The sequence below is a fragment of the Epinephelus lanceolatus genome, chromosome 12 (assembly GCF_041903045.1).
Source record: "Epinephelus lanceolatus isolate andai-2023 chromosome 12, ASM4190304v1, whole genome shotgun sequence".
Lineage (NCBI taxonomy): Eukaryota > Metazoa > Chordata > Actinopteri > Perciformes > Serranidae > Epinephelus > Epinephelus lanceolatus.
Genome location: NC_135745.1, coordinates 36,255,160 through 36,279,852, shown reverse-complemented (window position 1 = coordinate 36,279,852; position 24,693 = coordinate 36,255,160). Strand labels below are relative to the sequence as shown.

General features: G+C 40.8%; 1 protein-coding gene across 1 annotated transcript; it reads right to left on the bottom strand.

Moving 5' to 3' along the window:
* Positions 1 to 2,321: 2,321 nt before the first annotated feature.
* On the bottom strand, positions 2,322 to 13,012 carry LOC117264082 (histamine H3 receptor-like). The gene is made up of 3 exons (XM_033637896.2): positions 11,669 to 13,012; positions 10,972 to 11,138; positions 2,322 to 4,480 (listed from the first exon to the last, which is right to left on the bottom strand). The coding sequence occupies exons 1-3, from the start codon at positions 11,913 to 11,915 to the stop codon at positions 3,728 to 3,730; spliced, it is 1,167 nt and encodes a 388-aa protein (XP_033493787.2). The 5' UTR covers positions 11,916 to 13,012; the 3' UTR covers positions 2,322 to 3,727.
* Between the last annotated feature and the right edge of the window lie 11,681 nt (positions 13,013 to 24,693).

Here is a 24,693-nt window from a genome sequence, read left to right as displayed (position 1 = left end):
AGATCTGGAGTGAACTGGATTCCTTCAGCAGCAGAGGCCAGTGACTGGTGCTTGAAGGCCTGGGTGCCAGCTGACGGAAGCCGCTAATTAAGAGGGCTGAGGAGCCAGTGGGGTGCCTTATGAAACAGGGGCACCTGGGTTTCACAAGAGGGGGCCGGGTATCCATCACAACTCATCTGTGTTGCACGGGGAAGACTATAGTCCGCTCCGGTGCTGCGCCACGTAGCACTCTTTCACTCGAGCATAATGTCAAATATGGCTTGCACAAAAGCCGTCCTCCCCCCTGTGCCCGCTCTCAGCTTGTTTGCCATCACAGAGGGAGATGTTATTGCATGGCATGATGAAATTGTATATGTCAAGGTGCATTTCATTCACTGCAGATGCACCTAAATGTAGATGCAGGAACAGAACAGCTGTGTGAGGACACAGTCAAATGCACATATGTAATGTGAAAAAAAAAACACACACACACACGCTCACACATCTGGACTCCCACATGCATAACTTAATGTCCCTCTCCTTTCTTTTGTTCGCTGAGTCTTCTTTGCTGTAGGGTCAAAATGTCTCCAAGTAATCTAACTAGCTCTGACTTAAGGGACAATATAAGGTCCGCCATGAGTTCTATCATTACTGTTTTACCCACCACAGGCAGACACCGCTCTCGACCACCACTGAACCTGCCATATTGCTATCCAACCTGACCCCACAGATGCAGTAAACCTAAGTGAACCACAGTTTCGAAAGTCGACAGCAATAACCACTGCAGAATTGCTTTTAATCAACGTCTGAAATGAGGGTGACTTGAAGCGTCGCCCCATGCTGATTAAATGTAATTGTTTAATTGCCAAGTGCTGGGAACCCATCCTAAGAGGATTCCAATGGAATTATTTAATCTCTAGTCAGGAAGTACACTGCAGGAAAAAGCAGAGGGAAAAACGGAAGAACGGAAAAGGCAAAAATGAAGCAGAAAATAGTCTGTTTTTTTCTTTTTGAGTATGTCCCTCATGAAATATTAAACTGCGGTTTACATTTAGTTAGCTGAGAAAGTGAACAGCCTACGTGGGGGGAAGATGTACACTAAGTGATGCTATGACTTCAAAAGAGGTCACAGTTTTGACCTGTATCCGCAGACTAAAGTGGTTCGGTCTTGTCTGGCGGTTCACTTTTATATTCCAGCTCCACTTGAAAATACTAGTGAAGCGTATTGCTCATCAAAGAGTGTGTGAAATGTCTTATGTGTTTTATCCTTATGCCAGACATTACAGTGGCTTCATTCCACATCTGCCACCTTTTATTGTGCATTGTGTAGGCCAGAGGTGTTAGCCAGTTTGAAAACAAGAGAATTCAGCATTAAGTCATCCTAACAAAGTGCTAAAGTGGAAGCTCTAAGAGTTTAACTATTCAGAGACTCTCATGGGGAAGTTATATAGGCCCTCTCCCCCTCTGATCGCTGACTGAGTCTCTGCTAATGGGACTCTATAAACTTAAGGGGCACAGGTGTGCTCCATTTGGGGTCACAGCTTTTAGATACATTGCTTGGGGTCACAGACATCCAAACCTCCCATAAACACATTCACACACTGAATAGGATTAAAAAGACACACACCTCTGCATGCACATAATTAAAATCTCTCATCTGTATTTTTCATGGCGCTACCCTTCCCAGACCAATTTAAGTTGGCATGATCTGCAACACAGCCTCAGTCAGTCGGTTTGGCACACATGCCATGACATTTCAATCTATCAACAAAATCAATAGCAGTAGTCCTCCTAATATAACTGCACACAGCACGAGCGTTCCTCACAGCTCTCGCTGTCGCATTTAGATACACAGGGAGTAAACCCAGGCTCGCCATTCTGCTGATAAATGCAGTTCTGTCGTCCCGAGGGAAATGTGCCTGCATCCCTCTGGTCAGAAGTGTGCCTCTGTCCCCCCACCACGCCACAGGCGGAGAGGGAGCGAGGAGGGGGGGGTAGCAGAGGCCTGTTCCCCGCAGCTGTGCCCTTATTCCCAGCACCTGACCAGGGGCCCAGATGTGCACATGGGCAACAGCAACAATTTGAGCAATGTAAGTCCCCTGTGGGACCCAGGCACCTGCAAATGTAACCCCACTATCTAACATGATGGCGTAATTACAGGTCTAATAAGTCTACATCTGGAAAGAACTCATTTAATCTATCAAATCAAACGTAGCCAGACTGGGGAACAATACAAAAATGGTATTGCACTCTCAGCATTTCATCTGCACATCAAACAAAAGCCACTCTGCACTTGGCACTGACCCAATTAGCCATCAGGTAGACGGTAACTACATTTAAAATGCATCACAGGGCTTAATTCATTTATTTTATGTTGTGCATAAAGATCCTCAGCTAGTAACAGAGACGTGTTTACTTTGGAAAATTATAAATATAATTCACTTAAAATAAGCACAGTATAGTGTAACTTTCCTCTGAGCCATGAGGACAACATTTAGGCAACCACTCCTATATTTGAGTTACACAAACAAAAAAAATATAGAGCATAACAGCACTTATAAAGCACCATATCAAACATTTACTAAAGCATTGGACGTACTGTAACTGTTTAAGTATTGCAATTACAAGTGACAGTGAAAGGGCTCGCTGTGAATAAAAAGGGAGCACTGTGTAATTTCATATAGACCGATGATTATTAGGTTACATTCCTCGATTACAGTTTCAATCAGTCAGGGTCCTGGTGCAAAAATAAAGCATGTATTTAACCAACAATTCAAACACGAACAATAAAGTAAAACAGCTAATGGAAACTGTGAAGCTAGTCTCAGACACTGACTTCACTCTGTGATGAATTGTAGCTTGATGCTGGAGCACTGCACACACAGGAAGCTGTAAAGGCTAATGGTGACATCTAGTGGCACAAAAGTAAACATGCATCTGCTGGCCACAGTAAGATGGTGTTTTGGCATTGATTGTAAACAGATTGCTTCTCTCTTTCACATAAATGGATGTGCTCAAAATTACTAAAAATAAATATAAATGTTTAATCTGTTTCTCTAGTTTGTTACAGTACAGCAAAGAAGGTATTTATGTTTTAACATGGGGTGATGACTGTGCAGACAATGTGCTCAGAGTGTGGAGAAATGTAATAATCTACTATATAATACCTATCTTAACACATTTCACATTACATACATGTATTCTTAATGGCACTTTTTCATCACTGTGCTTCTGTAATATGAATTATTAATAGCAGTAAAGTTTCTAACAGCAGAGGGTGATAGTGATCTGTTTTACTTCAGCTGGAGCAGGGATATCACAGTGAGAGCAACACTTACATATAATTCCTCAATATAATGTATATAAATTCAAGATTACAGCTGCATAACTTAAAAAAGTGGACAACATAACTGGTTAAATGATATCTAGCTTGTATGGCATTCAAGACTTGGTGTTACAGTGTGTGAAACCTGGTTGGGAGAAGTATTTCATTCCTATGATGGATGTTAATTCATACTTTACATGTGAAGACAGTGAATTGTAAATAACATCATACCTTACAGTACCAACCTTATACATCCAAACACGGAAAAGCACAATTGAAAACTAGTTATGGTCTATATGACAAATTCTGGTGCACAGTTTAGTCTCATCTGCTGAAACTGTAATTTATGTGTTGAATTTTTAATATTTCCATCCATAGTTTTGGCACATTGTTCTCCCCCATCCTTCCATGGGTATCTGCTCGTCACTGGCCAACACGAAGGACAGATGATGGGGGAGTAGTATGCCGCCTTGGGCAGAGAATCTTGCTGAAGGCCCTGCGGAAGCTGCTGTGGCAAAGCGGGTACAGGAATGGGTTAATAGCCGAGTTGAGCCACAGGAGCCAGAAGGTGACCTCGTACCAGTGATGCTGGATGCACCGCCCTCTGCAGGCAGCACGGATGATCATCAGTAGGGTGTACGGTGCCCAGCAGATGGCAAACACACACACTATGATGGCCAGGGACTTAGCAATTTTCTTATCCCTGGACAGACGGCTAGGCTGGGCAGCCCTGCTGGTTGAGGGATCTAGTTTACCCAAACTGGGAGAGGAGGTCTGGGAGTGGATAGAGCCTCTTACAGCCAGTTTCATCCCACACCCCCAGTTTTGGGACAGGGGGATGCCTTTCCCCTGGGCAGAGGCGGGCTCGCTCAGTTGAAGGTGGAGCTGGGCCTCCCTGCTGTGGAGCCTCCTCCTGCGTATGCTGAGGTAAATGCTGAGGTTGAAGAAAGCCACAGAGATGAAAGGAGAGAAGAACTCCAGCATGGAGGCACTCAGCAGGAAGTACCAAGAGTAATAGAACTCCGCAAAGCACTCATCCTTTGGCACGCTGCTTCTGCCCACCACCAGCTCCCAGAATATGATAGCTGGGCCGTACAGGACAAAGGCTAGCACCCAGACGGCAATCATCTTGATTATGGCTTGGTGAGTCATGCCCTGTCTGGCACGGTAACTTACCTGCAGTAAATATAAGCAGAAATCACAAAACATACTGAGTGATACAACCAGTGTGGGGTCACTCAAGTTTATGTGCAATTGCTGCATCCTAACATTACTGTACATATAGGGCAAAATAGCAATTAATTCTCCTAAATGCTGTCTTTAGCCGTAAAAAGGTAGGCAATGTACATTCAACGGCAGTGGTGGAAGAGGTATTCAGATTGTTTGCTTAAGTGAAATATTAATTAAATGTTTTAAACATATGAAAGTGTTGTCACACAGGCACCATTTGCTTAAAAACTGGATTGTTATTAGTGATGCATTATTGTGTGGGCAGCATTTTAATGTCGCAGCTGGTCGGGATGGAGCTGAATTTAAATGTTTTACATACTTTTATGTGTTTAATCTCTAAACATGGATGATATTTCATGAGCTGATCACGTGTTGTGTATGTAAAATAATTATCTGTAAAGCAGTGGTTCTCAAACTTTTCTTGTGTCCTACACCTCAAAAGATTTTGGTTGTTAGATATGATTAAGATCAGGAACCAAATGCACAAAACACCTTTGGTTTCCTCCTTAAGTATGACACTTAAAGCTTAATTTCTCCTTAGCTGAGGGACTTAGACAGTTGAACAGAAGCCCTTCAAAGGTTTTCTTAGTTAAGAAAAAAGGTTAGAGATTGTTTGTTTGCTTGGACTCACACTTGTGACACCTGTAATCATCTCACAAAGTTGACTTATAGTTAGACAGTGAAAAAATTGGCAGAAGAAAACAAGACAAGAAAACCATATTGGTCAGAGGAGGTAAAAGTTATACTTCTGAAAGAATACAATCATAGTAAGCACAAACTACAAAGGGAATTTGATCCCCAAATACCAGAAAACAGAAAACGATTGTAGGAAGAAATTGCAACTAAAATTAATTTAGTCAAATTTATAGTGTAAAATCAAAAGCGTATCTACTAGGCTCACCTGGTCACAGAACACTGTTCTTGGGGTGTGTTAGTTTTTTCTTTTTTCACCTTAAACTCAGTCATGTTGCAATTAAGATGGAGTAAAAGGTACCCTGAATTTTTTGTTGTTGTTGTTTTACCTAGCTTTGGTTGTTCAGATTTTGTGCAACAATCTAGGGATTCCTTAAGTATAAGACCAAGACAAGGAGAAAACCATCGATACTTAAGTGAACATTTTACGGAAACCTTAAGGAGAAGACTTTGTACAACTGATTTTATTTTGAGGAAACCTTAAGGATTATAAAGAAAATCTTAACTTGAGGTGTTTTGTGCAACCGGCCCCAGAATTCTGTAGTTGTGAATTACAGCTGAGGAGATAACTGTAGAGGAGGTGAAGCCTATGATCAGAATAAGCACTCCTATGACTCTTAACGTATATTGCACTCACTTCTGTAACTACCATAAAACTTCAATTAATAGGTTATTCTTTGCTCAAATCACTGAAATCAACGGGCCTATATTTGGGACAGGGCTTTAAGTCCTTTCGCAAAACTGTTGCTCAGCAAAGATCGGGAAATACAATCAAATTGTTTATTTAAACCAGTATGAAGATCACTTGCATTAAAATTAGGCTTCAGATAACATATGAATTATGAATCATTTATTTGATCTAGCTCCGACAGACAGCACATCAGAGAAAATGTGAGTTACAGCACTCAAGGATTATGGCACCCGTCCTACGGACACAGCAACACTTTATCCTGTTAAAACAATACTCACAACTTGGATTAATTTATATGAAAAACACCTTTGATTCTTTTGCTCTGAGGACCTTTAGGGACTAAAGGAATATGAATAATTTACAGGGTAATGGTAGCCTGGAAATCCAGTCCAATCCTCATCTGGCCATGAGTAATGAAAATGGCCCAACTCGAGGGGCAGCATCAAGCATGCATTTGAAAATATCACTGCATGCAATTGGATAACACTACGACCAATCAGAACAATACACGGGGTGATGTATACGCTTAGCTACCAGCGGAGCTAACTGGTAGATTAGACTCTTGCCGTATCCAGTCGGCAAAACAGCAAAAACGTCCTTCTTGCAAATGAAAGATTTGAGCGCCGTCTTCTGTTCCTCTTTTAGAGAAAAAGCCAAGTCTAACTCGTTCATTGTAGCGGCCAAAGCCGTTTCAAACAACTAGTGTTCATCTGTAGCCATCTTGCAATGTTTACTGACTGATTCCGGACTTCGTTGTCGCAGTGTTGTCGTCATCTTTTTAGCTCGCCTCTGGCCCGCCTATATTAGATACACCGATGTGATTGGTGCAGCTCGGCTACAAGGGCATGGATAATGAGCATCATTACTGATTGCCAGAGTGACTTGCTGAGCAAATTCAAATTGTGCTCTCGCGAGAATTTCCAGGGTAGGGTAATGGAGGAGTGGACGTACAATTTGAGGTAGCCAACAACCCGGTTGTATATATCTAAATAACTTCTGTCAAAAAAATGAGCTGCTTGGCAACCAGACCAGGCCTCTAATTGAGACAGGCCTTTATTTGTCAAAATGTGTAGTCATATCAGGCTAGTTAAAGGGACTGGGTGTTTAATTGGGACTAGGCTTTTAATTGAAGTTTTACAGTAATTAAATAGTGAAAGTAAACTATTCCCCATTCTTCTGGGGACCCCTGGAACTCCCTGAAGCACCCTAGATGAGAACCACTGCTGTAAAGTAACTAGTGATGTACCAATAGCTGTCAAATGGGGTAAGTAGAGTTGAGAGCACAACATTTGGGAAAGTAGCGTGAAGTAAAAGTATTGTATAGCGTCTGAGTTAATTTCTCCTTGAACTAATCACAGCACAGTGGTACAATGAATACAGAGGCTACACATCAACCAGAAGTCATAGCTTTAAACCACCATGTCTACAAAAAACATTCAGTGGATCCCTTAAAACGTGGAGACACTGTTGAGCCCACAACTGTGAGTTTTACATAATAACACTGGACCATCTTTCAACAGATACATAGTGTTATCGGCTCACCTTTTTTCTCCTTTAAAGGTGGTGGCTTTGTGGGTAGCCTGTGAGGGTGTGACGTGTGTTTCATGGGGTATAAGGAGGGAAGCAGTTCTCTCGGGGTGTCATGGCGAAGACACATGCAATAGTGATGATAGCAGTAGAAATAAATGTCTAGATGAGAGGGCCATGTTTATTGTTTTGTGGTGAAGACTGCAATATAGCCATTGTTGTGAACGGCAGGCGAACATCTTGCCGTCCTTCCCTCTGCAGAGTGGTCAGGACTGCTAGAAGCTAGTTATCAGCAAATAATGAGCCGAGCTAAAATTAACGTTAATGAGCCAGCGTGTTGCCAACTACGGCTCGGACCTGGTAAGCTGTCACTGAGAAAGGTAACAATAATAATCATGTTCGTGAAATCACAGAACGTTTTGGAGGAGAAACACAACATAAACTTTCCAACATCATGCACTGCAGAAAAGTGTGTGATCGAGTGTTAAGTCAATGGAGCACCTCTCATGACCACTTGTCTCAATTAGTTTCAAATCCTGTGTCCCTGTCCACATTCTTGTTCAGCAGGCAGCGTACTTTACACCCTCTCCAGCTGCTCTGAATATATGCCCCTGTTCTGAAAGACAAAAAATAAACTGCAGCTCTTCTTCATAGTAGATGGAAAATGGTTCCACTTAGGTTTGTATAAATTCATTGGCTGTATGCCAATTCTTGCCCCTGCTTCATGTGGCGAAGCATCTCTACAGGTTGAGTGCAACACGTAGAGATGTTGCACTCAATTGAGAGGAATCAGAAGTGCTGATAAATCCAATCTGATATGTTGCATATCTTTTGATATTGTTAGAGTCCCTCTGGGATTAATATTAGCTCACTCTTATAATGTTGTTAATGTGCTGACATTTCATCTAACTGCCAAACATATGCATCTAATCTGACTCCATGTTTTCTTTCAGAAGACAAACTTTGTCCTGTGACTGGTGACGATCCTTTGTCTTTCAATGTTCAGAGAGAAAGCTTTTAGGAAAATGCTGCTTGGCAGCCGGTGGCCTGTTTCTGCTGTGATTGATCTCTCCAGGTTGGAAGGACCATGGCACGGAGGAGGATTTCTATGATCAAAGCTAGCTAATTAAAGAAGAGGCTCTCTTTCTCTCTGGTGTTATTTGTATTCATTGCTCTGATGTTAAGTGTTTGCTTGTGAAAGGGAAGAGAACACTCCCTTTGTCTACTATGCCAAGCCTCGTCCCACCTTTGAGTTAACACACGTGTATAAGGTACAGTCAGTGGGCTAATGCACAGACAAGCCCGACGAGAGGTTCAATGGGCCTAAAAGCTGCAGAGGTTTGGAAATATATGCTAACGTGCCAAGACAGGCAGAAAATAGAAAATGGACATTACTGATGCTGTACAACTGTGTCTCAGAAAAACAAAGCAGTGGAACACAGTTGCATCAGCACAGAATAAATTACTCAAATCTGCTGATGTGGAAATATATTTAAGTTTAGACATCAAATGTTAAATTATTCACATCCTGCGTATTTTCTGAAGCTCAGTTTGTCCCAAAGTCGAAATGTGACTTTTTTTTTTAATCTTCGTCATGGGAAGGGGCTATAATTAGGGGTGGCACTGGGCCTGAATGGGTCAGGAATGATTAACCTCTGCAGATGGGCACATTTGGGAGAATGAGGTGGCACTGCCCCTACCAATGACCTGGGAGACTCACCAGTCAGAAATTAAGCCACAGACCACAAGCAGTGAACATTTGTATGGCTACAAAGGAAAAAAGGGCGCTTCAGCTTTTAACATTATAGACCACCGATACAGAAATTGCTTCGCCTGAGGGCCACTTTTGCAAAATAATAGGAGGCCAGCTAATAAACAGACATTAATAATAGTCATCTGCATATAAAATAAATTGTGTTTTCAACCTTTTGACATTTGCTGTCCTCACTCATCTTTGCCAAGAGGCAAATCCAGTCAAAGCAGTGCAGTGCAGGTCAGGTGTGCGCTGGAGGGTTCAGGAGCATCCAGTCCAGTCACTTGAATTTTTATTTGATAAACAAGCTGTATGAGTCATTTTTGTTTGTGTTAACAGGTAGCAGCTGAACCCAAAGTGTTTTTGATTTAAGCGTTAGTTTATTTACATGGCTATATCCTGTGTCCTCATAAGGCCATCACATTTTGGGTTTACTTGACCTTTTACTTCATTCTGCTTAACTTCAACTTGCTGTCCTCGTTTGTGGACACTTGTTTGTGCCATCTAGTTGTAGTAAGGGCACAATACACTGAGCCATGTAAGAGCAAGATGGCGGCCATCTCTGCTAAGTCAGTCTGCAGCCGATCCTGATACAAAAGTGGACAAAGCCTGATCACATTTTATAGTTGAGACTTGTTTATGTATGACTAATGATGTTTTTAGTTTAATATGGCAACAAATTTGACCAATTTTAGAAACAGTAACAAGCTAAGACGCTGTTAATTAGGAAGTTCTCGTTTAAAGACTTTGGACTTTATTGTTGTCTCGTTTGTGGACACTGACTTAATTATCGTTGACAATGTTTAGTGTTTTTATACTTTATCAGGTCCTGCTGATCCCAAATAGCTAGGAGAAATTAAAAATGCATACCAAACAAAAGTTCAGGTCGTAGGATTTTTGTAAGTGCTCTTATTTTGAAACCTTGACTCACCTACTGAGTGTGGATAATTAGGATGGTGTTGCAGGTGTGTCACATTAGTTAGTGAGCTCTGGAAGATGCCAGCAAACAGTTTTTTAACCATTTTGTTTGTCTCAGGTTTCTTTTGTTACCTGTAATTATTATTGGACTATCCTCACTGGTATCGCCATACTGGACCATGGAAATCAACCTGCTACAATTAACAATTTAAACACAGTAAAAAACGCAACTCATCACTTGTATCTGTGGAGAGTGTGTTGGAATCTCTGCTGGGCATCTACGTGTGGAAAATCACAGCAATTAGAAGCCAGTGCACAAGCTTTGATGCCTTATTTACATTCACAGTACAAAGAAAATCCCATTGTGAACCTGTTTGTTCTCATTGTAAGTAAGAAAATGGTCAGCATCCTATGGAGAGCCAGATTTGGCCCACATGCTGTAAAGAGCGTCACTGTTACAAACCTCTGCTAACTTAACAACATAAACATTTTAAATTGGCCCCTTTGTGCTTCCTGTTGCAATGTTTGTTAATGCAGTAGCTGATGGGAAATCAACGGGGGCCAAAGCTGTTCCCGTAGCAACAGAAAAGCAAAAATGGCTATACTTTTAAAGGTTTTACTCAAATTTATAGAAATAAAAAAGTTGTTTTCTGTCTGCGTTGACACTGAGAGCAGCAAATGATCCCGAGCAAGTTTAGAGTGAACTCCAAACATCCCACACACTCTGCTTTACCTTCATTTGACCATGACATTCAACTGAGATTTTGAGGCTAATGTGCTCCATATATGAGTCACAATCCTTAATTCATTTTGATAATGGCCAGGTGCATTTGAGGCACAGGATGTTCCACTCACTGCTCTGGTGACGGACAGGAAGCGGTCGTAGCTGATGAGGACAATGTTGAAGACGGACGCGGAGCAGAGCAGGTAGTCCATGACCAGCCACAGCTTGCACAGCCCTCGGCCCAGCGTCCACCTGCCTGTGAGGATGTAAGGCATGTAGACCGGGATGCAGAATGCACCTGCAGAAACAGTAATTGGAAAGGGGGTCAGAAACCAAAGCATACACATTTGACATACATTTCCAGTGATGCAAATTCACATATGATAAAAAAAAGGGGGGCTGGTTTAAGTAAAATCTCATAAAATCTATATTTATCTTGCTGTACTTTAAAAGAGAAAGGAAGTTGGCAAATAGTGATAAGCGGGTGTGACAGAGGAGATCATAGAGAGATTGCACATGTACAAGAACTTAGCAGTGATCTTGCCAAATAAGGAAAATGCACTCTAAATATATATTGGTGGTCCAATTCATTGAACTAGTTTGCAGCTGCTTAATTTATGAATGTAACTACTCTACTTAGCAGCACACATCTAGAGTGCAGAGACTGACAGTCATAAACTGGAGCATCAAAGATATTTTAAGGATATCATCAGTCATATATCAGCATGAATGCATAAATCATTGCACATTATAGCACACAGAAATTAGCCTTATCTCTAACTTATATTTGCTATTCCAGGTTCCTTTAAAAAGACAAGCTGGACTTACCTACAAGAAAATCTGATATTGCCAAATTCAGGAAGTAGTAATTACACTGTCTCCTCAAACTCTTGTCCACTTTAAAGGCCAAAATGACCAGTGCGTTACCCAAAACTATCACAACGACCAAAGTCACCATCATCCCCATCAAAATGACAAACATGGGTCCCGAAAACACGAAGCTGCTCTGGACTCGAGTTGAGCTGTTCTCAAAATAGTAGCGGCTGGAGTTGGAGTCAGTTTGTTCCACCGACATGGTCCCGATGTGATGCTGAACGATGTTAAATCCTCAACAGACCAGCGTTGGAAATAAAAAGCCAGCAACAGGTGCCAGGCGGATGGACACTGCATCCAACAGCCCCATATATGTATGCTCTGAAAAGCGTCGCTTTCCTGCTGAGCACAGTGTCCAAGAAAATCCACGAGAGAGCGCACGACCACCTTCACAAAACGCAGCCTGGACACTCGGTGAATTACGCATTGGTCAGTTTGAGTTAAGGTGAAGCTTTGCTGTGGTGAGATTACTTCTGCAAGCAATTATTGCCATCCCACATTGTGTTAGGAGCCAGGTTATGATTTTAAAACATTCCCACAATCTGTGTCGTCGATATAACGAAGTGGAAACACCATGGAGTTTGGTTCTCTTCACTAGTGCGTAATTAAAGAGTTTGTGACCATGTCTGAGGAAACATATGATGCTACGCCAGCCACATGGTGCACTTTGCTCAATGGAGATAACTTCCCAAACTAAGATTGGCACTTCGGAATATTTTCGCGGACGTCATCCAGTCCATTTCTATTCTATTCTTTTATGTATGCATTTTTTTTTAAGATATTCGTGCCGTGAATCAGCAGAGACTATTTTCCCTGCTGGAATCCATCCCCTCATATTTGATTCACAGGCACACAGCCCCTCAGGAGCGCACACAATTGAATGGGCTGGCTTGCGCACACCACCACAAAAACAGCCTCCCAATTTTGGCTGTTGCCTCAAATTCACGTGTGTGCAGGCGATATGACACAAGACATGAATATGAACAAGGTGTGCGGAAAGCATGGCACAATCAAACAGTGATGACCACTGCACAGCACAGGAGCATTACCTTCCAGCTACAAACAACTGATGAAACTACCAGAAACGCAGATCACTCTGTGTGTGTTTTATTTTGGCTTATTGGAATATCTGTGCAAGGGCATGTGTTTCTTTTCAGCATTGAGGTGGACTAATGTGAAACGCGGGGCATCAAACACATAATTTTCTTTCATGTTGTGGGTGACAAATGCATGTCCTAAATATTAAAGAGAACGCGTGACCATACACCTATGTGTCTGTGCATCCTCCATTTTCTTTGCAAACTGGTGACGGCTTTTCTTTCATCAACGCTGACACTTTGGACGCTGAAGGTTTTATGATTTATATATTGAGTTAGAGGATTTTTTCCCCCAAAACAAACTCACATCTTCTGCTTTTTCTCCAACCCTGCCACCAGCCAGTATCTTTAATCTGACTGATATGAAAAGCCAAGCTGCAAGCCAGCAACAGCATGATAAACCAAACAGGAGTGAGTGGGAGGCACATGTACCAGAGGTCTCTTTCTGAAGCTCTCATCCACACACCTTGTGAGATAAACAGTTTTTGTGCATATAAACTGAATTCTATTTCTATTGTTTTACCAGCCACAATAAAATATTTAGTATCATGGCACCTAACAGTCCAGTATGTAAGGATTTGTATATTCCATGTCCCTGTTTAGATACTTGTGGATGTATAACCTGCCAGTGGCGCACAGTGGAAGAAGCTGAAGGCCTTATTTGCATTCTGATACTATCCTGTCAATCCCCCAGCTGTGGTCCAAGAGAGATGAGAAACACTACAGAACAGTAGAAGTGACTGAAGGAGCCCAGCTTGAATTACTGTTATATTCTCACAAATGGAACCACCACCATCTCTCAGAGTTAGTCACGTCACAGATGCAACAGCAGTGCAGGTAAAGGCACGACGAGCGTAGGAGTTTCAGTGCAGCTCCATTCAGACTCCTTAGCTGTGCCAGCTCACAATAAGCTCAATTAAAGTAAAAGCTCAGCTCTTTAGAGATTTGACCATAACTGCTTTTGTGGATTCTCTTCATCAGGTGACTGGCAGTCTGCATTGACAGTTTTGACAAAAGAGAAATGATTGGGAGCTTCATCGTGTGAGAGATGTGTTATAATGAACAGTGCAGGAATTTGTAGTTGTGATTCATACCTCATGATGGCTGACTGAAAAGCAGCATACAGAAAATGTGTGTTTCTTTTATTCTCAAAGGCTAATATCTGAATATTTCCACATTTAGTAATGGAGGTTGGGGACTGATGTTCTGTTTTAAAGGAATGGCATGTAAGATTTAGGGGGATTTAGTGACATCTAGTGGTGAGAATTGCAGATTGCAACCAACTAACGCCACTCCCAGTTAGATTTTCATCAGTGTTCACTGTTCAGGAGGTTGTTATTGGGAGCCAAATTATCTGCAGAGGTCTCTTCCACTCCTAAACAAACGGACCACGTGATTAAAATTGCTTAAAACACTTAATAAAGCAGTTTTACTTTACAAATCAGTGTTTCTTATACACTGTTCAGCACGAAACATATGTGTTTTTCTCAGACACTCAGTGTTTCCCGACATGCTCGTCACAGGAGCTAACAGGGGCCAGTGCAACTTGACAATCTCCGTGGACAAGGACTCACCCCCTATGTAGATATAAAGCTCATTCTATCATAACAAAAACACAGTAACTTTTATTTTCAGGTGATTATACACTAAAGAAAACCTTATCATATTCCATTTCAGCCAATATAGATCCTCTATATCCTACACAGTGAACATTTAAATATTGTATATGAGCAAAGTGTACTCAAGTCATATACAGTACACATTATTTTCCCACTGCTGGAAAAAGATGACCCACAAATGGCTTCATATTTGAATGGTCTTAAACCCTGTTGAATTGTAACTGCTTGTGTCTGTAAATTTCACCAAGGCCACTATTCAGGCCACATCTGGCTACCTATAAAAAGGCTAGCGGTAGTGAAACACCCATTAGTGAGGAATGTCATTCAAAATGTCATTCAAGAACGCAACAAAGGCACAGAGACGTCATGGAAACTGGTGCCGTGCCGTCATGGAAACTAATGCACATACAGATTTACACCAGTGCTGTACTATTGTTGTGCTGCAGAGTCATTAATTCCGCTCTTATTTTTTATCTGCTTCTATCAGATTGGAAATAATCTGTTCCCAGTAATAAATGTCATAATATAAAGATCATACAGGAGTCTCAGCCTAACATTATTATCAGATCATTACTCCAAACGTGCCCATGGTGCTCTTAAATGGAGAAGCTAGATATTAGGAACAGCATCTCCAGAGCCAAGGTGTATTAATTTTAATATAATATTTCTTTGCCTGTGTAAAATATGTTAAACTGCTGTGAACACATTGAACAGAATGCAAGGAAAGTGTGTCAGGGAAGCAATGAATGGGGCAGGTGCATTGCCGCTGGATTTGGAAATACAAGTGCGGCGACTCATCTGAAAATGGAGGGCACTCAGAAACAAAGCAGTGCCACAGAGGGTACACAGAGGCTCTAGTGTCGCTGATTATACTGTGCCCTGCTGTGGCTCTCCATTACTCCAGTACTCAAGTGTTTGTGTTTGGATGCTGGGCTGGAGTGCTGATGCTATCACACTGTAACGGTGTGCCTATTCACAGTAATCACAGCTTAAATTAAACGTTAAAGTACAGAGTACACATCCCGATTCTCTCTTTAAACTGCAGTGGAGGCTTTATAGGAGTCCATCTAAAGCTGTATTCATCATTCATAGCAGAGTATATTGGAGCTTAAACATCAATGGTTGACATATTAACCTTTCAGTGATATACTATTGATTAGGTTTTGAGGTTTAGAAATAGATTTACCTGACAATACGAAAACTAGCCACAGGACTGCAAACACGCAGTCCTGACATATGAATAAAACTGTCAAGAATAAAAACACAAAAACTAGAAGCCTTTTACAATTTTGGTCCTTGTCAGAGAAAGAGGGTAAAATGACAGATCTTCAAGTCAGGCATGACAAGTTAAATACATACAAAACAAGAAAACAAACCTTGCTCACTTCAAAATTCATACATGTCATTCCTGTGGTCCATGACAGTCCAAAAGTGTTAGGAAACATGGACAACTCTCTTCCAAATCTAAAAACTGGAGTGCTAAAACTCAAATCTGTGACCAAGTATGAAGTCTGGAACTGCTCCATATGAATTGGGAAAGATGTTATAGATAATGAATTTTATTGAGGTGCCTTCCAAAGCACTTCTGACACCTTACAAGACAAATTTAAAACTAGCATTACTGCCCCACGGTTGTACACCTCTGGTCAACCAGTCAAGTTTCTCTTACAGTTTATATCCATGTCTGTAAAAACATGGATGCCTGACACACATCCTCCCTCCGGCAGCACAGAAGATCGATACAATCACCACAGTTTCAAGGTGGACACCCAAGATTAGTGTCATCAATTCAGTATCTGACCAACTGTCTCCCTTCTGTTCCTGAGATATGACGTTGAGTAATGGCGAGAAAAGTGTCTCCTGCAGAACATTATGATGTCACAGTGAAGCTGACCTTTGATCTTTCTGACATTAAACGCCATCACCTAATCATTTTATCCTGTTGGACATATCTGTGAAGTTTTGTCATAATTAGCATAAGAATTATTGAGTTATAGCTGAAAACATGTTTTAAGAGGTAACAGTGACTTTGACCTTTGACAATCAAATTCTAATCAGTTTATTCTTCCTTCCAAGTGGACATTTGTGTCGAATTCGAAGACATTTCTTCATGGTGTTCCCGAGATACCGTGTTCACGAGAATGAGATGGATGCAAGGTCACACTGAGACACACAAGGTCAGAGTGACCTTGATCTTAACCTATGACCACCAAAATCTAATCAGTTCATCGAGTCTAAGTAAACGTTTGTGCCAGATTTTGAGAAATTCCATCAAGGTGTTCTTGAGATATCGTATCCACGAGAACAGACAAGACACAGTGACCTTAACCTTTGACCTATGACCACCAAAATCTAATCAGTTCATCCTTGAGTCAAAGTGGATATTTATATTCTTTAGATGTTGCATTTCTGAGAATGAGATGGATGCAAGATCACAGTGACCTTGACCTATGACCTATGATCACCAAACATTAGTCAGTTCATTAATGAGTCCAAGTGGGCATTCTTGAGATACCGTGTTCACAAGAATGGCACTGACGGATGGACGGAAGGATGGACGGGACGGACGGATGGACAGCCTCCTCCAGCCATGGCTATTGCCGTTGTGGAGGTATAAAAAAGAAGGAGCCATGTATCCAGACATCATAAAATCAAGCAAAGCAGTAATGTAGCCTACAAAAGTCAATAAATAAGATAACAGATCCAGATCATGAAGTCATCATCAGCGTAAAACCCAATGTGTGGGTCACCTATAGAGTCAAGATCAGATAAATGACACCAAGAACACCCAGGAGAATAATCTGAATATAGAAAAAAATCACAATGTTTGTTAACAATAATTTCAGGGTAGAAAACTACTGCGTCATGTACATAAAATAAAAAACAGCACTAAGCAAATGCTGCTTCATGACTTTAGTTGTTCTTTTATCTCAGACATGTGTTAGGATGTTACATACCTTGACACGTTTCGGTGGAAACTTCCTCCTTCCTCAGAAGTGTCACTTGGTGGTGGTTGTGACGCGTCTTTATCAGCTGATATTAGGGAGACCTGCTGTCCATTTGCCGCCTTTCCAGGACGCTGCTCCAGGTGTGGGAGAGCATGTATGCCCCCTCGTCCCTGTTCATAGTCCCTTGGCCCCCCTTCCTTATTTCAATAGCCTCCCTGATCCAACGCCGGTATTTGTTGTCGTCGGTGAGTATGACTCTGGCCTTGTCCCAGTCCATAAGATGGTTTTCTCTTTTGCAGTGATCTGTTATGGCTGATTTGTAGGTTTCTTGTTGTGCCTTTTCTTTTATTGATCTTGCTGGTCTTATTTTTTTAGGTTAGTTTCCGCCAAAACATGTCAAGGTATATAACATCCTAACACATGTCTGAGATAAAAGAACAACTAAAGTCATTATCAGAAACTAAAGACATAATGAACACCATTGAACTAAATGTTGCTTCAGCTGGTTAGTTTTTAGCTACCTTAAAAAAAATCACTTAAAGTGTATATTTAGGATATTTTCACTGCTTTACCTTGCCATCAGGCAACGATTTCTGACCGGGAACTGAAGCCCTTATCTGAAAGCCACCAGACTCCATTAACGAAGACAGTAATTGTACTTCACAGAACACCTGAGCTGCCTCCATCAGTCAATGTGTATGGGAAGGGAATGAAAACAGCCAGTGGGTCCACAAATTAGTCTCCCATTCATTGTCTTTGGCAGTGGTTCTCAAATGGTGCGGTGCGATGCAGGTGTGTGTGGGATTTTGTGATAACCACATATTATTATTGCAATATTCAATGGGGCCATTATTCAAAAAGTTATGAATGAATTTTGAATTGACTGTATCAGTCACCGTTCATGTGCAGGCATTATAAGTGTGTGACACAACACGTTACATGTTATAACTTTACATTATTTCCCATTTAAATGGATGTGTTATTGGTGCTTTGGTGTCATTTTAAAAAGTTTAAAATTAATTCTTGAATGATTTTGTTAAATGTTTCATGAGTAATGGTTGTCAATTGTCATTTGATATTAGTAAATAAAAACAAACATTTATGTCGTGATAAGAGTGTTAACACACCTTACAGAGACTATTGTGCTCAGATATATAAACACAGGTGTGCCTTGAGATTTTAACTTACCCTTTGGTGTGCTTTGGGCACAAAAAGGTTGAAAACCACTGGTCTATGGAGCAGCTCCAGACTATCTATTTGATGACATCACAAGTTTGAGAGTTACTTGTCTGGTTTCTGGCTTTTAGAGAGAGTAGCTCTTGTTCATAAATATTGATTGAACTTGATGAACTTTCCTATAGGCAATAGAAATTACATATTGGAATTCATCTGAGTGGTTGTTATCCTTTAAGATTGATCGGTTATTAACCAATGCATGCTTATGGCGATCTCTCTTAAAACTGAAATGGTTCACCAAATAAGTGTATATCAATTTTAAAGTTACAAAGTGCCTCACAGGATACATACGGAAAAATAAGAAACATAAATATGCATATAAGCTAAAAGGATATATAAATACAGAGGACTGAAGTAAATTACAACTCCTGCAGGGAAGGCAAGTCGATAGAGATTTTAAGAACGTTTTTTGAAGCAGTTTATGGACTCTGCTGACAGACGGAGGGAGAGTGTTTCAGAGGGATGGGGTCCTTAAAGTAGCCAGGAATTGCAGTCTTCACAATTTTCAGAGTGAGAGCTAACTTGGCTGATGGCTGATGGGAAAACAAGATATAGAAAATGTGCAAAAAACAACCTTTAGCAATGACAGTGAGCAGGTTAGGGTTTACAGCTTTGATCCACTGACTGTATATTTGCTTAACTAGCTTCCTGTACTTGATTTGAATAATTTTGTCTTTCATTGTAAGATGTGTGAGTGACGGCTGCCCTTTAAATTTAAATTTTGATCATTTTGCTTTTGGTATTCGGGCCACCAAGCCTCCATCAGGAACAGGAGCAGTGCACTTATGATGTGAGAGGAACACTAACATTTTAAAAGCATACTCAAACTATTGAACTGGCAGGGCTGCATCAATACGCTGCGCATGGGCTAATTGCCATTTGAACATAACAGAAACATCCCCTGGTAGTCTCCGTCTCCACATCACATCAGAGCTGTCACAGTTTACATAATAACTGCTAATCATTAATGAGAGAGCTGAACTCATAGTTGGACGGCTTCACAGCCTCACAGTCTGTTTGGCAGAGATGCTTGCGAGATGAAGGGTGCTGGCATTTACCTTATGCTCCAGATCCACAGAAGCTCATTGAAATGCTGGGGGTGTGCCTCATCGTGACAGTATTTTGACTTGTTAAATTTTTCATTTCATTTTCTAAAGCTCCAAGCTGGGTAATCTGTGCGTTGCTGTACCCGACCCTCATTTCAGAATTTTGAGCTTTAGCCGGATGTCATTGTAAACATCACCGTGCAGTAATTATTAATGTGGGAATTATGTAAGTATAAATAGAAAACTTAGGTATTAACTAGAATGCACCATGTTTAGGCAAAGAGCTGTGTGTTAAGCTGTGTGTATAATGAAAATGTAAAAATGAGGGCAATGTGGTTGCGAAGGGACAGAATGGCAAATAGAATATAGATTTTATATCTCTTCTGCTCTCACCATGATGCATGAAGCACTGGTTGTTTTACTGTTGGCATGATTTACTGCCTCCACCTGCTTTTGAATACATTTAAGTCATTGTGATGTAAAAGTTAAAAAATGCATCATGATTGCCTGAAAATGAGGTTGTTTACTTCAATTTCCTCACTAAAGGTGAACAGACAAATAACTCGAGGTAATCTGTCCCAAAGCATTGTTACATTTATCCTGCAGTAATAAAGCAATTATTTTAGAATAATTTTCCTCATGAATATAAATGCTTTAGTATTCTAACATCGATCAGTGTGATTGACAGTACCCCTGTGAGAATAATGGCTAAACCTGATGATCTGCTGGGGTTCATTCAAAGAGGAGACAATGCACTGGAGAGCTTTTTAGAGAAACAATGCATGTGTCTGGTGATGAGTTAGTGTAAGTTACTTTTTAAAGCATTGTTAACTTTAATTTTCATATAAGAAGCTATAAGATATTAAAGAGAACAGATAGGATAACTATATCATTTATATCCTAGAACTCAGAAGTGCAAATTACAGGGCCATACAGTAGATCTTAAAGGGTGTTAGGGTTGGGTAGTATTCATAATTATATAATCAGATTTCAAAAAAATAAATCACTCTAATTAGCACAGATTGCATTTGAAAGATTTTTTTGATTGTCATCATGCTCACTTACATGTACCCAAACCTTGTGGGTTTAGAAGACACCATTACAATGACACTGCAGTAACAATCCAATCAAAAGTATATGTTATCCAACTACTCAGTCCAGAAACAGGATACTCTGCCTTCCATCCCAGGCCTGGCAAAGAAATTCACCCACGAAAAAGGGTTTCCCCTCTGAAACAAAACTCAAATTTTTCATGATCATCCAGCCAAAATAAATCAACATAGATAAAGGTCATCTTACCGAGAAGTACATGATTTTTTTATATGTCTGTGTTTGTGAGCTGAAACCATTTCCCTCAGTGGAAACAAAGCTTTTATTTACTTTAATTTCACAGATTAGAAACAATAAATTTTGAAGACAATAAAGCCTCCACAGCATATAGCAATACACAATAGCATTTTAAGTCTTGCATGCGATTTATCCTGGCTTCATATGAGCAGAGGAAATCTGAGCTAATATATACAATGTAAAATGCCATAGGCTTGTGTTAATAATGTTAGCATGTTGTATTTGTTTGGAAAACGTGTTTAATATAAGACAGTTGTTTTGTGGGTGAACCTTGTGAGTTGTAATGGAGCCGAAACTTGTACCATTACCTTTGTTAAATGCTCCTGTTGTTCCTGGCTTCATATGAGTAGAGGAAATCTCTGCACGTCGCTAGGCTAATTTATTCAATGTAAAATGCCATAGGCTTGTGCTAATAACGTTAGCATGTTGTATTTGTTTGGAAAACGTGTTAAGTATAAGACAGCTGGTTGGTCAGTGAACCATTTGAGTTGTAATGGAGCCAAATTATGTGCCGTTACCTTTGTTAAATGTTACTGTTGTCCCTGGTTTTATATGAGAAGAGGAAAAGATCGCTAAGGCTAATTGTTTACAATGTAAAATGCCATAGGCTTGTGCTAATAACGTTAGCATGTTATATTTGTTTGGAAAACATGTCCAGATAAAGACAAATGTTTGTCTGTGAATACTGCGAGTTATAGTGAAGCTGATTTGTGTACTTGTGTTTGAAATTGTTGCTATTCAGCCATGTTTAATGTGTGTTTAATGTGTTTTGAATCAACTAAACTTTACAGCACTTCACAGAAACTCCACCGCCCACCAGTGTTTTGGAGGTGTAACTGCAGAGTGACACAGACACACTGCACAAGGCTTCACACTGTAGCTATTCTTTATGAGACGATAAGTTCATAGTTTTGGTTTGTGCCATATGTCAACAGACCGAAACACCTCACTCCTGATCTCCTAAATACCACAAAATAAACTGTTCTGAAAAATAAATGACAAGTTGTCCAAATGAAATAATGATTTCAACTCGTTAGCCTGGGGATGACAGTGGGAGGTGTCCCAATTAAAAATATTTTTAGTGAGTCTTTGATCCTCTCAAGTCTACTCCACAGCCAAAATGCATTTGACATTTACGCCTGATGTTTGGAGGTACGCATCCCAAATCTCCACTAATGACCAAAACTGAAGTAAATTTATGGACACCCAGGAAAGATCGAATCGCTCTATAATGCATCGTGTTACAACTTATATGTTCTTGCACCCCAAACACCAGAAGTATAATCAGACACAGGACACACACATGGATGACAGAGTTGTGTATAAGAATGAAATCCTAGATTGGTACATTGTTTAACTTTGCTCAGTACAGATCCAAACGCTCTACCTGCTGACTGAGCTAAAGAAAGAATGTGTAATTGTATCATAGTTCCATTAATAAGGATTACTTAATCACATATTTGATTGCATCTTTGAAATAGCCCATGGCAATTTGAAAATTATTAAACTGTTTTTCATGATCACCAATGATTTATTAAAGGTCCAGTGTGCAGGATTTCGGGGCATCTATTGACAGATATGGTATGATATTCATTACTTTGGTTTCATTAGTGTGTAATTGGCTGAAAATAACAATTGGGATTTCATTACATTAGAATGAGACGTTTATTTCGACATAAATAGCGGGCCCTCCTTCATGGAGTCCGCCATGTTGTTATACGGGGGCGGCAGTAGCTCAGTCCATAGGGATTGTCTTGGGAACTGGAGGGTTCAAATCCCGTTGTGAACCAAGTATGGAGCATGGAGTGGTGGCTGGAGAGGTGTCAGCTCGCCTTCTGGGCACCGCGGAGGTGGCCCTGGGCAGGGCACCGACTGCCAACTGCTCGGAGCACCCATCCAAGGCAGCCCGCTTACTCTGGCATCTCTCCATTTAATATATGTATAGGTCCTGTTTGACAACAGAGTGAGTATATCTTCTTCTACAACAGCTCAGTATGGACAATTCAAAGTTCTTAAGCCTCTTTCACACAGAGCGCGATTTTCGCGGCACCCACCGCGGGGTAGGGCGCAGAGCAAGCGGAGAGCAAGGTGCGCAAGACAGGATTTGGGGGAGTACAGACTCGTTCAGGAGCTACAGCTCCATGATGACCGCTTCCGGGTCTACTTCAGGCTCTTCTCTGCTATTGGACGCGCCGAGGTGTCGTCACAGCGCGTTGTGGTGAAATTAAAAATTTTCAATTCGAGTGCAGGCTGGCGGCGCGCAGACGCCGCGGCATGTGATCTCTCGCGCGCCGCTCAGCTCGGCGGCAGAGCGGTGCGCTCTTGCGCTGCGGTAGCACATACACAATGAATGGGTTCGTCGGCGGAGGTCTGCGCTTTGCGCGCTCTGTGTGAAAAGGGCTTTAGTTCTGCAACCTCACCACTAGATGCCACTAAATTCTGCACACTAACTGATGAAAAGTGTGTCTGCCTTATGGGCTTTTTTTAGTTAAGTGCTCCACTTTGTGGTGGACCAGGTGGGAGAAAAAAAAAATTTTGTGTCAAGATGAAGGTTCAAGTGCCCCTCTTGTGTTACAGGAGCAAAGTCCTTCATGTGGTCTATGATTAAAAAAACAGCTGCAGCAAAAAGTTACACACAAAAGAAACATCTTCACATGTTATGGAATAAACGCAGTGGGTACACCTGTGGTTTGTGCCAGCGCTGTCTCTGTAAGGGTAATTTGATTTGAGCAACTCTGAATATGCAAATTGCTTTGTGTCTGCATAGAAAATGTTTTGGGATGTGGATTTGTGGAATTCAAATTTGTGTGACTGAATCCATTGTTTTAGTATAAAGCAGTGTTGTAGTAGTCAGTGTGAAGATCATTTGTTGAAGGTCTCTGTCTCATTTGGACTCTTTTGTTTTTGTCTTATGTTAGTTCAGAGTTGAATAAAGATGATTAAGCTGATTTTAGCTTCTTGGTGTTTGTACTTGTTTGCACATAGAAAACAAAGGAAACACATAAGCAGAAACACATAAAATTCATCTCTGCAACGCCTTTTGATTATTTTATCAAGACATTTATTACGCTTACATATCTACTGTCTATATAGCAATAAAAGAGGAGAATGAATGCAAATCTTTTTCCTTTTTTTGTGGGTATTTGCAAGGAAATGTGGATCTCTGATCAACATGAGGAGTGCCTTTGCTTTGTGTGTTCCACATTTAAAGTCTTGGTCATGACTTGAGGTCTCATTTATAAAACGGCGTGCAGGATCCATACTAAAACTGTACGTATGAACAAAAAAACTAAAATGGCTTCCACCTCACAATCTGCGTCGCCAGTTTCCCGTCTCCGAAATGTCCGTAAGCATGGGTCAAAGTTTCTCCTATCAAGTCTGTTTTAATAGACCACAACTTTTGCATTTTGAAGTGGTGCACACCTCTTCCAAATTAGACTCTTGACCTTGATTGAGGGGGTTTTGACTATATCTCTGTTATAAGGTGCAATATTTTCAATGCTTCATTTTGAAAGTCATCCACAAAGAACTTTTTAAACCACTGTATGGTTCTCTAGAGGTTCTAGTTCCTCCCTCAGTAAACTGAACAAAACTCAACTGAAGGACTGGTAGAGAGCATTTTAAGCCTCTGTATGGTTCTTTAGAGATTCTTTACTGCTTCTTCAGTTTAGTTTAGTTTAATTTACC